General features: G+C 43.0%; 1 protein-coding gene across 12 annotated transcripts in view; it reads left to right on the top strand.

Annotated features, from left to right (window-relative positions):
* Window positions 1-13,379, top strand: part of arvcfb (ARVCF delta catenin family member b) — a 249,854-nt gene that overhangs the window by 223,617 nt on the left and 12,858 nt on the right. For all 12 annotated transcript variants that reach the window (XM_085293433.1, XM_085293422.1, XM_085293421.1 and 9 more), the window contains 4 exons: window positions 7,354-7,481; window positions 9,780-9,930; window positions 11,972-12,164; window positions 13,032-13,143. In XM_085293433.1, coding sequence (XP_085149559.1) covers window positions 7,354-7,481; window positions 9,780-9,930; window positions 11,972-12,164; window positions 13,032-13,143 — 584 coding nt within the window. The remainder of the gene's footprint in view (window positions 1-7,353; window positions 7,482-9,779; window positions 9,931-11,971; window positions 12,165-13,031; window positions 13,144-13,379) is intronic.

Here is a 13,379-nt window from a genome sequence, read left to right on the forward strand (position 1 = left end):
AATGTGGCACTAATTACAGAAAAGTTCTAATATAGACCCCAATTCTTTTGATATTACTATTAGAGCCTACATTCAATTCTGGACTTTGAAATGGTTTGTTACAGCCATGTATTCACATTTGTCATAATTAATAGAAAATGTAATGTAGCCCATTGTGTTATTATTTACAAATAAAAGCACCTAGGTACATAACTTTAAACTTTTACAAGGCGTCAAGTATCCAAACCTAGTTGTATCTCTAACTACCTCATGTTTCTGTGTAGTCTCTGACAACTGTGTCTAAACATTGTTCGATACTAATTTTGAAAGCCATTTGTTCAACAGGAACTTGTTATGAAAGACTGATTCATACTCTGCGCAACTTGGAAAGTGACAAGTTTCACCAATATGTTTTTCATCTAAAGGGAAATAACATCTCCAACCGACAGAAACTCTAATATAAACTAACACCTCCACCTGAGGGCTTAAAACACTATTGCATTAGCAGGAGGGACATTGGAAACAAACAGCCATTGCATTACCGCTGTCGATCCACTGAGAGGCCAGATAGCTGCGAGGCACATTCTTGAGTAAGCCATAGAAAACCTAATACAACTGTGGCTCAGTAGTGAGAAGTCTATCGGCTTTGTGTCTGTGTCCAAAGTTCAGTGGCTGAAACCAGAGATATGGAGCGTTTCTGCTGGCCTTCGTTAAAAGAGTACTTGGACATTCTGGACAGTTGGTGTCAGTTCATCTGCAGGTTTTCGGTACCGGTGATGATGTGTCCTCTTTGGACAAAAAGCCCGCAGCAGGACTCTGCTGGCCTGTCAGCACCAGGAAGACCGGATACTCTCTTGTCACTGCAGAAACAGCTTGCTGCAAAGAGTGCTTTTGTGCTAAATGGTAGGAAACAAGCTTTCATGGACCCAACTCTTGGTCTTGGTGGAACAGAACCCCCTGCAGTGAAATGGCACACTGCAGCCAGAGGAAGGGAGTGACAAAGAGGTCTACACATTTGCCTTGTGCCTTTAGCTATATGTTTTCTCCTGTGGTCCACTCTTTCACCAGCTCCCCCTCCCCTTCTCTTTATCCACATCATCATGCCAGTATATCTTTTTGCTCCAAAACTGATGGGTAGCTGTCTAAAAGATGGGCCAGTTGCCACCTTCTGCTTTCTTTGTCATCATCCAACAAACTAAGGCCAACCACCATGTGGGTATGCTAATGTGTGCTGCCCTGGGGCTGCCCGCAGAGATGCCAATCTGCAGCGGGAGCCAACTGGCTATGAGAGGAGAAAATGATGCTTTGACTCCTGGACCCTGTCAGTCTGAAGGGGTGACTGGAGGGTGAACTGCCGTGGCAGACCATCAGCGTGCTCTGTTTTGGCCCCTCTCTGCTTCAGGTCTGCTGGGAGGGAATGTGATCCTGCATCACATGTTTTCCCTCTGGCATAGGATGAGTACACTAGTGTATTTTGAACCAGCTGAACCAGACATGGGTCAAATTGATTTTGCAAAAGAGTGTTTGTTTTCAGTGTGACCTACGTGGAGGAGCTGATTTTCACTGTGGTTTGCCACAACAGTCGATTGCATGTACTTTTGTGCGATTTATACGCTGCATTTACATGCATCTCATATTGGTGCCTAATTACATTCACACCTGACATTAAGATGCATCTTGAGCATACAAATGGGATTTCCACTTCTCTAACATTCACTACATGTCCATGTAATATTTCACCTTCACTGGAAAGGAAGCATCTACTGTATTAGTCCCCACAGATACTGCCATCCATTCCTACCAAGTAGTAATTATTTCTAGTTTGTAGGACATCGCAGTTGAGCCCAGCAATTTAAGACACCTTAATTGTTGCTCCTCCTACTTTGGACTGGATAGATGTCAGCATGGTTACTTTGCTACCTTGTGCAGCATCAAGCAACACCTCTCTATCAAAGGTCTGATCTTAGTCGAGCAGATCTCCTGCAGTAATATGATGAAGATTGGGGAAGGAGGTGACGACCATCAAATTTTTGCTACAGCAGCTTCTCTGTGTGATCAGAAACATGGGCCCACTGACCACCTTTAACCTCCTAAGAACTCTTCCACGCCATGCATTTTTAATTTCTCTTTGATATTTGGGCTGATTGGGACCCGATGAATGTAAAAACAAAGAATAACCAGATTTTTTTTTTTTTTTTACCTTATTTCTGTTTCTAAGAAAAATGAGAGCCACATATGAGGATATTCATTTAAAATTTAAATAGAACAGTAGCAGTATAATGTCCTCGTAAAAGGATATCAGGCCCTTGTAGAGCAAAATTGAGTATTTTGGTCTAAATAACCCAAAATGTGATGTCCACATATGTGGACACCAGGTCCTAGGAGGTTAAAGCAGGCCTCCTCTAATTGACGGATAAATTGCATAAATTCCGGCCGGTCTAATTCTTACTATCAATCATGTTTTGAAAAACTGACACAGTGTGTAAACTCCATCCATCTGGTGCTCCTCCAAGCAACAACAATAACAACAAAGCGAAATTTTCAAACGCTGTACGACTGGAATTGCCTCTGCATAGCCTGCCAATTTCCTTGTTTTGTTTACACGGCTCCACCGTTTACCTTTTAGTTTTTAATGAACTCGAGAGAGTCGTAACCATTATTATGTTGGTGGCGTACCACTTTTAATGATGTGCTGTTTTAGCTGTCGCCGTGCTATGGCTCTGCCCTGCGGAAGTCTTCATTAGCACTGTAGCACTCTCCCATGTGCCTGCTTGTACTTATATAAGGAGGTATAAATATAAAGAGGACTGGCAGGGTTAAAGAGTGTAAGAGTGGAGACTCGACGACTTGAGGCTTCCCACTGCGGTGGTCTGATTTATGTATCCGGGAAGAGAAGGTCATCCTGTGGTCAGTCTAGCATTATGAGCTATTTCTCCGGACTTTTTTACTTTGTCTTCCACGTCCTCATGTTTCTCTGATGCTCAATCGGAGCTGTTTTACAATGAGAGTAACAGGAAAAAGCTGTTATGTGAAAATTACTTCAGTATGTTATAAGAGATGCTTTCTTTTTTCTTGCTGTTTTCAATTTTTCTGCCTGCCACTCTCTTTATCCCCCTCTGACTCTCTCCTATGAGTTGTAAAAAGTGATGGGGCATCATGTCCTTCCTGTTCAGATGGAAGTGTTGCGTGCTCCTAGTGTATTGGAAATGGAGCAGTGAATAAATGGAGTGCTTACAGGATGCAGAAGGAGACCGTGTTCTTGATCTAGTCGGGGTTGGTCGATGAACATCGCTTTCATGTTGTTTGAAGAGGTATGTATCGAGTTCTGCCTGAATGCAGCAAACTGTCTGAGAGCAAGGCAAATTGCTCTGGAGAACCGAGTCGATGAGTGTGTGAATCGGAGAGAAGCGCCTTCATTATGCTCACATACATGTGCTGCGTGTGGATTCGTGTGTGCGTTGCTACCTTGCTCATCAGTTAATCCATTATCATTTACCGGCCTGTCACAGCCTGCGAAGGTAATAGTGTGAGCACTTGAACTGAATTAATGCTATAGCTCTGCACCGAGCGTCACTCAATCACTTCAACTTAACTTCATTTCTAACCCAGTTTTCATGCACCGCGGCCCCACAGAGCCCCCTCTCTCCACTGATAATTGAGCTCCACCTCGATTGGAGGAGTTGTCGCCATTGTCATCTACTTGGAAAAGTAACTCGCCTCTCCTCCCCTCTCACCTCATTTAGGGACGAGCTTGTTACTGACTGTGCCGTTCTGTGTTTGTGTGTGACAGTGTTTGTGTGTTTGCACGCACTGACTTCAGAGCAGAGCTCAGCGGGAGTCTTTTGTGTGGTGTAAAGCAGGGAAGTCAAACTCATTTTATCTTAAGTGGGCTGGACCAGTGAAACTCTCTTTTCTGTCAGTGAAAAGAAGTTTAACTACACATTTAATCCCTGAGATATCTTTATGTAGCAACAACATATTGTAATTTCAACAATATGTATCAGTTTTGTATCAGTTTAGTCTTTACTGGGCTGATTCAGGCCCCTGGGTCTTATGTTTGATACCCCTGGTATAACAGATAAAATTACGACTAGTAAGATGTCAAATGTTAGTCCAAATGTTGACCTACATTCACTTCCATCCCTGTGCAAAGTAAATATTTTCTTTCACCCTCTGGTCTCATCATTGACTTGAAAGCTGCACCTCACACCTTGCGCTATTTGTCAGATACTCCAGAAGGCAACAATATCATGCAGGGTGCTAAGAGGTCCAGTTAAGGAACTAATTAGTGAGGCCTGGTAGATGCTGCTAAGTTTAGTTACATTTGTTATGAAGGGGTAAAATGGCTATGGCTACCAAAAGCATTGTTGGTACTAGGCTGTAAGCACACTGAAGTGAGGTATATTAACAGGGCAGTCTACGGGGATCTACTCGCTGCAGCCTGCTACAAACAGACGTGTGCTACTATTGGAAACCGCACCGATGAGTGTTGTGAAATTGCAGTAAAATTGTAGGCTGTAAAAACAACAATAAAGAAAAACAAACAGAAAGAAGCAAAAACTAAAATTACAGCTTAGAGGAACTTTTTCGTTCCATTATCAGTTTGCCAAAAAAGATCAACACACACATTTTTGGAGATTATTGCAGATTAAAGTACATTGTGCTAGCATATGGTTAACATTTAAATACCGGACTTTGGCTTGTATTTACATGATCTTGTATTTAATCTGCTTTGCTAAAAGGTTTTGATACTTCTCTGTACTAGCAAGAGAAGTATAAAGTACTAGTGCTTAACTTTAGTTAGCTATATAGTTGAAAAATGGGGAAACTCAGAAGTCGATTTGCATGCTCTCCATGCTACACCTCAGGATTGAATCCATCATATTCAAGTAATCTCACCGTGTTTGCAGTCTATCACAGACTATAGGGCTGTGGGTTTCCCTGAGCCAAGGTCACGTCACACTGACAGCTCATCTCCGTGTCCAAACTGTAATTCTGCCTAACAAACTGACAACAGCGGGCCAAAAGGCAAGCAGGAGATGACTGACGACAACAACACTTCAGTGTACAGTTGCCAACAGAACTTGACCTGGCTTGCACTAATTAGTAAAGACCTCGGGGACTTGGTGCTGACATTAAGCCCTATCTAAAAACTGCTGAGTAAAAGGGCCTGGCAGAGATACTTAACATCTCAACAGTGAGAAAATTCCACTAAGGCTAAAGGATTTAGTTTAAACGCTTAGTGAATTTCTCCCTCCATTTTCATCTCCTTTGTTGAACTGTGCACGTCTTTCATTTGTAAAACTCCAATTTCATAAGTCTCTTCGCTTGGGTGCCAGACCAAAACCCCAAGAATTTCAAGATGGAGGGAGTGTGGATTTGCAGATTATGTTACAGGAAAAGAAAGAGCCATAGTATGCACAGTTTTGGAGTGCAGAAAAAGCTTCCAAAGGTTTAACGTGGCTGACATTTTGTGTAAAGAGAATCTGCTTTGGAGATGAAATGTCTGTCAACAAGACTGCCTGCTTCATAGGTTCCAGTTTGCTGAGTATGCACCCAGTAGGCCCAGAAATATGAGGCGCGTGAAGAATGTTGCTGAGTGTCTGGTTTGTAATCCCCACCCACCCCCTTTCTTGCGTAGCCCCTGAGAAAAAACAGTGATTCATGTTTTAGCGCGTGATTACAACTCGGGGGGTAGTCTGCTCCTCACTCTGCTTCATTTTTGAAAGTAACTTCTGGAGCAGCACCTCCAGTAGCGATCTCCCAGTCTGGCAGTTCCTCCCACACGCCCTCTGGTCGAGTGATCTCACGGGGAAGCGTCTCGGGGAAGAAAACCCCGCTTTTTGAGTGTTAACTACTATGTTGCTGTGTTTGAAATCTGGCAGTCAGCGCACTCTGGCTTCCGCTCTCTGCAAATTATGAGTGTGAGATGTGGATTTAGAAGCACAAATGTCAGTTTATGTGTTTATCTTGTACTTCTTGAGCACAAAAATGATACTCTCCTCTATTTTTAGTCTCCTACTAAAAAAGTGAGTCAATAAAAAGAGGGTACATTACCGTAAGATGCCTTTTTATGGGTTTTGACTGCTGATTTTATATGTGGGCCCAAGTCACATTAGAAAAGGAAAGAAATCTTTTTCTACATTTCAAGAATGTACCAAGAGCCTCGTGAACCTGCGCGCATTAATCAAACGGGGTTACTGTGCATCCCAGCTCCTATAATACGGAGCTTTTCAGATCGAACCTTGGAATTACTGGCCTCAGAGCACATGGGAAGAAGCAGCGGGTTATATATCCTTTCATTTGGACCTGAGGGATAGAAGAAGGATTTAAAATTGTATGTGCACTCCTGTTGAGGATAGGAAGGAAGCTGTGTTTCTGTAAAAGCTGATTTTAAAGCTTCAGTTAGCTTGTGATCTGGGCTGCAGAAGTCTGTTAAAGCCTGCGTGGGTAAAAGCTGTTTGCGCCCCCTGTATTGAAACACTGTCGCATTAGTTCTAGCTTTGTTTAGATTAGATGAGGTGGAGTGCTTCCTTTGCAGAATATAGCTGGTTCTTCAAAACTGGAAAGAAGTGTTTCGGTCAAGTCATCAAAATCTGTTGGGTGTGTTCCCTCTCTATGTGACCTGCCCCCTCCAGTAAGATGAGCAGATCAGTGTGTCTATTCACCCGCTGAATCAGAAAAGTGTCATTTTGGTCCCCTGTAAGTCATTTGTTAGTGCGAAATAAGAAAAACCTTGGATGAATACATTTGATTTGATGCGATCCGACACCTCGGCCTCTCCCTGTGCCTGCTCTGTCTAATAGCTGATAATATAATTACATTTCCATCAGAGGGAGGCCTAATGATCGACTGTGCTGGAATGTCTTATGTGCTAGCGAGATAAACCTCCCTCTCAAATACCCTGGGTTTGGTGAGGGCTGTCGGATCAATAACCTCTCCTTCTTCTGTTCTCCTCATTTATAATTCTGAAGTGTTTTCAATGGTAATGCTTTAGTATTGCTAAGTGGAAATTTACTAGGCGCTGCTCCAGCTTTTCTTCATAAAGGAGTTGTAGGCTGTTTAAAACCACATAGACACAGTGGGTTTCAGCTCCTAACACGGTTTTGCATAGTTTTGTCCTCAGGAACATTTTCGAAAGTTTGCAGAAAGAACTGCGGTCCAAATTTTGTGTCATTTTGTGTCAAGGTTGTGTGCTCTCACCAGAGGTGTTGTGCATTATGGCAAACCCAAGCGTCTTTTCCTGTTTTGCTGCGCCAAAGTACATTTCTTACGGACAGAGTTAGACCTCAGCACCTTCACACAGCCTAACTAGCCTATCTTTCTGGCTACCGATTCTAACCAGTGTGTTTGTTTCTCTGTATTTCCCTGCAGGCTTTGAGCTGCTGTATCAGCCAGAGGTGGTGAGGCTCTACCTCTCTCTGCTGACGGAGAGCCAGAACTATAACACCCTAGAGGCAGCTGCTGGGGCTCTGCAAAACCTCAGCGCTGGACAGTGGACTGTGAGTACTGGGTTGGGGTGTTACCGTATCCCGTTGGCTTTTTTTCTTCCTCATTTATATTTTTACTGCTTCTGTCCTCATCTTTAACCTTGTACATGTCCTGCAATGGTAGCAAAAAGACCAAGTCTGCTCTCCCTCCCTGGGAGACAAACACTGTTCTTTTGTTGATGCTGGTGGTGTATAACGGCTGTGCCATGGCTGCAGGTTTCTTGTAATAATAAGATGGATCTGTTACTCCCCACTTGTCATACACAATGTCAGGCTATGACTGCTGACAGTTGAAGTGAAGAACACTGATTAACTCTTCATCATGGCGCCTGTTAGTAGGTGGGATATATCAGGGGGAAAGTGAACATTTTATCCAGTTTTGTTTTATAAAGTTTGACAAGGGTTAAATTATGATGGCTAGACGACTCGATCAGAGCATCTCCATAACTGCAGCACTTGTCGGGTGTTCAAGGAAGGAACAGTGGGGAACCAGCAACAGGGTCACGGGCAGCCATGGGAGCCTCCACCTCACAGCTTACAGGACTTCAATGATCTGTTGCTAACATCTTGGTGCCGGACACTCTCCAAGAGTTTAGTTGAGTCCATATCTCGATGGGTCACGGCTGTTTTGGCAGCAAAAGGAGAACCAACAGGATATTAGTCATACTGTTATGCCTGAATGGTGTGTATGGATTCTTGTGAAGTCCTTGGTGTCACGTTTAAATACACAGAGTGCCATTTTTCAACAGAGGGCAACTTTGAACCCTAACCACAACACAAGCAAAGTAGTTGACACGCTGGGATGAGAATGTGTTGACTGCCTTCTGAGGGCCAAAGTATGTGTGTGGAAACTAAAGCTCGCTCTAGGTAGCTCATGCACAATGTGTTGCTGGCTGGTTGCACTTGGATCAAGAAAGGTGAAAACAGCAATGTTAATGCTAATGCTATAAATAGTGTTGTTAGTATATGGCTGTTTCTGTGATGGAGATTGAAGCTAAATTAAGTGTAGATACATTTAGAATGGGATCCAACAATTTAAGTAGCTCTAAATCAACATGACAGCAGCACAAGACAGGGTGGGTAATGATAACCATCAAGGTGGAATAATATTAGATAAGTGTTGTATCTGTTATCCAGCACTCTCATCTCTCGTAGGTTTTTGCTTCTGATGATGGATTAGATGAGAAGCTGTGCAGTCAGGTCTACACATTTATTCCAGTTAGAGCATCTGTGGAGCTGCTGTCTGGCTTGCAGGCAAGTAGTGAATTATCAACAGGGATGGCTGGTAGTCAGCTGCCAGTTTACGCGCAGCACCTCGGGCAAGAGCGGTCACTTATGTTTTCCAGCAGATGGGCTGTATTCAGCCCACGGCAGCATTATCGCAAAAGCTCTTCTCTTAACACCCAAGTGTCAGACTGTAGATACATCTTTCAGTCCTCAGATTTCATCAGCAGCAAAAAGCCCTCAGAGACGTGAGGAAAATCACCTGAAATCTTGATTGATCCTTTTTTTTCCTCGTTTCGTTAGATCAGATTCAGCTCTGAGTTTCTCATTGAATGTTTTTAATAATTCAGATGTAGTGTTTTTTAGCTAAGGTGAGTATTTGGAGGTGGAAAAACTCTTTCCTGTTAGATGTTTTCCCTAGTAAGCATGATCAGAACGCCTGAGCAGGCTAACAGTAACCTGTGGAGCTGCTAACACACCAGACTGTCACATCTGGGAGCTGGACAAAGAGTGTCCTGCTCTCTGAGGATATCAGAGCTTCTGCTTGAAATCCTCCTCATTCTTTGCTTCTGCTTAGTACCACAGGGGAGATTTCCCTTATTTCCAAGGCTTACTACTGCCACCTGGTGGCTCAGCTTTGACTGTCCTCTGCTTAATTACATCTCTTGGGTTATCAGCACTCCGAAGAAGAAACCCTTTTATGTCAAGCTTAGTGTTTCATGTTACAAAAAAATGAGAAGTAAAATCTACTGATGTTTAAATTAAGACAAATTATATCACATGTCCATTCAGAGCCCCACTGTGTGATGTTGTGAATTACTTATGCCTAAGGAGCAGTGATGAGCTGCCTTGTAGTTACAGAACGACTTTCTGAGTGTGCATGGCCATGCACGGGTGGAGAATATTGCAGAAGTGTCTTCGCCCTCTGTGCTGGTGTCACAGAGATCCACTAGGCTCCTCAGTGGGACTTACCTCGGGGCCTCAAATGAAAGGATGTGCACTGATATTAGGGCTGATTCAAGTACTTATATAAAATTCTAAAGAATATAAAAAGCACTCACAGCATGCCCTTCTTTTGCCCTTCAGTGGTCCAGCTACATCCGAGCCACAGTGCGGAAGGAGAAAGGTCTTCCCATCCTGGTGGAGCTGCTGCGCTCTGACTCTGACAAGGTGGTCCGAGCTGTGGCCATCGCTCTGCGCAACCTGTCCATTGACCGCCGCAACAAGGATCTAATCGGTACAAACAATTAGCAAAGCCACACAGTTGTTGTTGTTGATGTTATTTTGGATGGCTACTGCAGTAATACCAATGAAGGTTTGCTATTATTCTGTGAACGATTTGAACCACATTGTTTAAAAGGCTAACAAGTCTTTTCATAAAATAATTCTAACATGCATGTTCTGACCACTAGTTGGTGGGAATGCAGTTATGATTCTATACCTCCAATTTTTCCCTTTGTTGATATAGTTTCCTTATGATAAGCCTTCAAAGTCCATCCATTGCATCTCATCGTATACGCCGTTCATCTCGCTACTTTAAGTTGATGGGAAAGCATTTTTACATGAAAGGATTGTAGACTTTGTTTCATAAGTCTGGAATCACATTAGAAAGGGTGTCACTTTATTTACGGGCACATAGAAAATGTGAAGCTGCTGCGCTTGAGAGTTTGTGTATTTTCATTACTCAGATTCCTACATGTCAGTGTTACAAGTGGACAGTAGAGTGTAGGGATGGGTATCGTTTAGGTTTTATCCGATACCGGTGCCAAATCGGTACTTTTGAAACGGTGCCGGTGCTCAAACCGGTGCTTAAAGAATGGAGAACACAAAATTGGTCCAAAAACCTCTCATGTTCAGCTGGTTTTTTGTAAAAAGATAACAATGTTAGCCTTTTCTGCAGCTATGGGGCATATATGGTATCACTCTTGGCTGGAAGCAGTGCTTAAACAATGGGAAAAAACACAAACTTTGTCCAAAACCTCTCATGTTTAGCTGTTTCCCACTTTTTCTTTGGTCATTTTAGCCTTTTTGGCCAGGGTGAAGGGAGTATCTGCCATCAAACAAGAAGACAGCCGCATGTAGCTATGATGATGTTTGCTAGTTCACCTTACATGCATTAATGTAATCACGTGGTTAGCCTACTCAACGTAAATTACACGCGAACAATATTAAGCTACTCACGCAGAGAAGAACCGCTGCTGCTGCATCATCATCCTCATCATTTCTGCTACACTGGCAGGGCTAGGGGCCAGGACTCTACTCTTCGGGTTTTTGGGGGATGTTGCTAACTCCGGGTCCGATAACAGGCAACCCACGCACAGTAGATGTGCTCGGTGTGAGGTCTCGCAGCAAGCTATCATACGGCGCATTTCTGGGCTTTAAAAAAAAAAACGCTATGCGTTGCCAGGTGTTTCATCGGATTTGAGGTGTTACCTCCTTTGACAGTATCACAGTATCAGCTTAAAGCAATTGTTGTTGCTGAGTTTGCATCTTTTGCTGTGAAGTACAGCCAGACTTTTGACTGCTTCGCCTTGGGCATTTTTAATCTGTAGCTCTGCTCTAAAAGAACGCACGTACCTGGGCCCGCCTACTATCCTCGGAAACGTAAAATTATTGGCTAGAATCTAAAGTGTATCACAACTCAGGAAAAAAAAGCACCGAAATAAAGCACCGAAATGTGCGCTGCTTTTCGGTCTGGTTACTACCGTTTATGTCAGAACACCGGTACCCATCCCTACTGGAGTGTCATTAAAGAAGAACTAACATTTTAAAAAAAATGTTAAAAACGAATAACACAAATGTTATTAAATGCAAGCTTTTGGACAAACTGTTCTATTCATGCGATTTTACGAGGCTCACAAGACTCAGTAGTACCTGACTTGCTAAGATGTAACATAATTTATTACTCATTTTGAAGATGTTAATTACCTCAGCCAAGGAGGTTGTGTTTTTGCATGCGTGTCATCCATCTGACTATAAGCACAACAGCTCACAAACTTTTTTTAATGAATTCTGATAAAACTTTGTAACACTGTAGAGTGGGGTCATATTAATCCATTAAAATTAGCTTTACATCCACCAAAGTCTCCGAGGTCAGCTTAATGATTTATTTTGGGAAATTTGACACAAAGCCTTAAAATTTAGAAACTTCCTAAAAAGGAAATACTGCCCAGGAAGGGAGCTGCTGGAGGTTTGTGCTCTCAGAGTGCTTTGTGTTTGACTCTTATTCTCCCTGTCACTGTCACATGGTTAACCTTAAACACTAATTCACCATATAGGAAGTTATGCCATGCGGGACTTGGTGAGCAACCTGCCCAGCGGTCAGCAGCGACCAGCCAAGAACCTGGAGGAGGACACTGTGGTGGCCATCCTCAATACCATTCACGAGATCGTCACCGACAGCTCTGAAAACGCACGCTCCCTCATCCAGGCCCAGGCCATCGAGAAATTGGTCGCCATCAATAGGACCAGGTAAGATTTTTTTTAAGTACAGTCGGACAAATATTGCATTGACGTTGCTCTATGACTGCGTTCCCCTTTTCTTCACTGAGTCAAACTGAAGCAGCATGCTGTTATCCATATAAGCTCTGCACGAGGTGTGGCCTTACTACTGAGACATAATTATAGTATGACCTTGTATGCAATTTCATCATGAGCCTTCATATTAGTATTCATGGAGGATGAATAATGTAACGCGTCTTGTGACGGCGCGAGCTTGGCTACAGACACCACTGCCCACCTCACATTAATAAACAGGCTTTCAGAAGTTGAGGCCGTTCTTACAGTGGGTGTCTCAGTTGTACTCGGCAACTAGTAGCGAAAATTAAGATATTCAGGCTAATATTTTCAAGAGGTGTCTTATATAACCACATTGTTACTCACTGCAAATAAAGGCGTGTTAGAGCCGCACCACATTTTAAATGCAGTTTTCAAAGGCCCGTCCTTGTGCGGTGATGTATTGATCATCCAGAGTCACTTTAACAAGCATGAATATACATAGTTTATTCACAAACCAAATAGCTAGTGTTTCCTCTCAGCCTCTTGAGATTAGCTTTCTTTGAAGTGAGCCCCCTCCCTCGCACCCACATATAATTAATACTGGTGGCTCAGAGGTAGCTAATGAAAGGCAATGTGTATTCATCTGGCTGTGAATTAAAAACTAGACCCTGAAACTGCCCAGAGAACTCAAGTCTTTGAATGAAGAGATTGATTGCAGCGGTGCCTCGCCAGCATGCCCAGCTGTTACAGTTTTGTGATTAGGTGAGGTTACTGACGTTAATTGATCTAGTTACTTCTTCTACTAATTTCCTCCTTTTTGGATGGGGGGGGCCTCTTCAGCCAATCAGCACGTGAAACGAAGGCAGCGTCCCATGTGCTGCAGACAGTGTGGAGTTATAAGGAGCTGAGGAACGCGTTGGCCAAGGACGGGTGGAACAAAAGCCACTTCCAGGTATGGAACCAAAGTCGTCCTTTACAAATAATGTCAATCCAGAGTGTTGTTATTGTTCGCTCAGAAGGTTGAAAGAATGTTTTGTAAGCAGCTTCATTCAAATAGTTTTGAGAGTGGCTCGGTTTTCTGTTCCTGACATTGTAAAATAATTTCCAATAAATCTCCACCGACTAAAATTTGAATCAAGCTGTTACCAATATCATGTTTACATCATCGAGACAACATAATTAATTTCT

This window comes from Mchenga conophoros, linkage group LG12 (genome assembly GCF_057382185.1).
Source record: "Mchenga conophoros isolate Kocher_MC1m ecotype Shallow Benthic linkage group LG12, M_conophoros_male_GT1.1, whole genome shotgun sequence".
NCBI lineage: Eukaryota > Metazoa > Chordata > Actinopteri > Cichliformes > Cichlidae > Mchenga > Mchenga conophoros.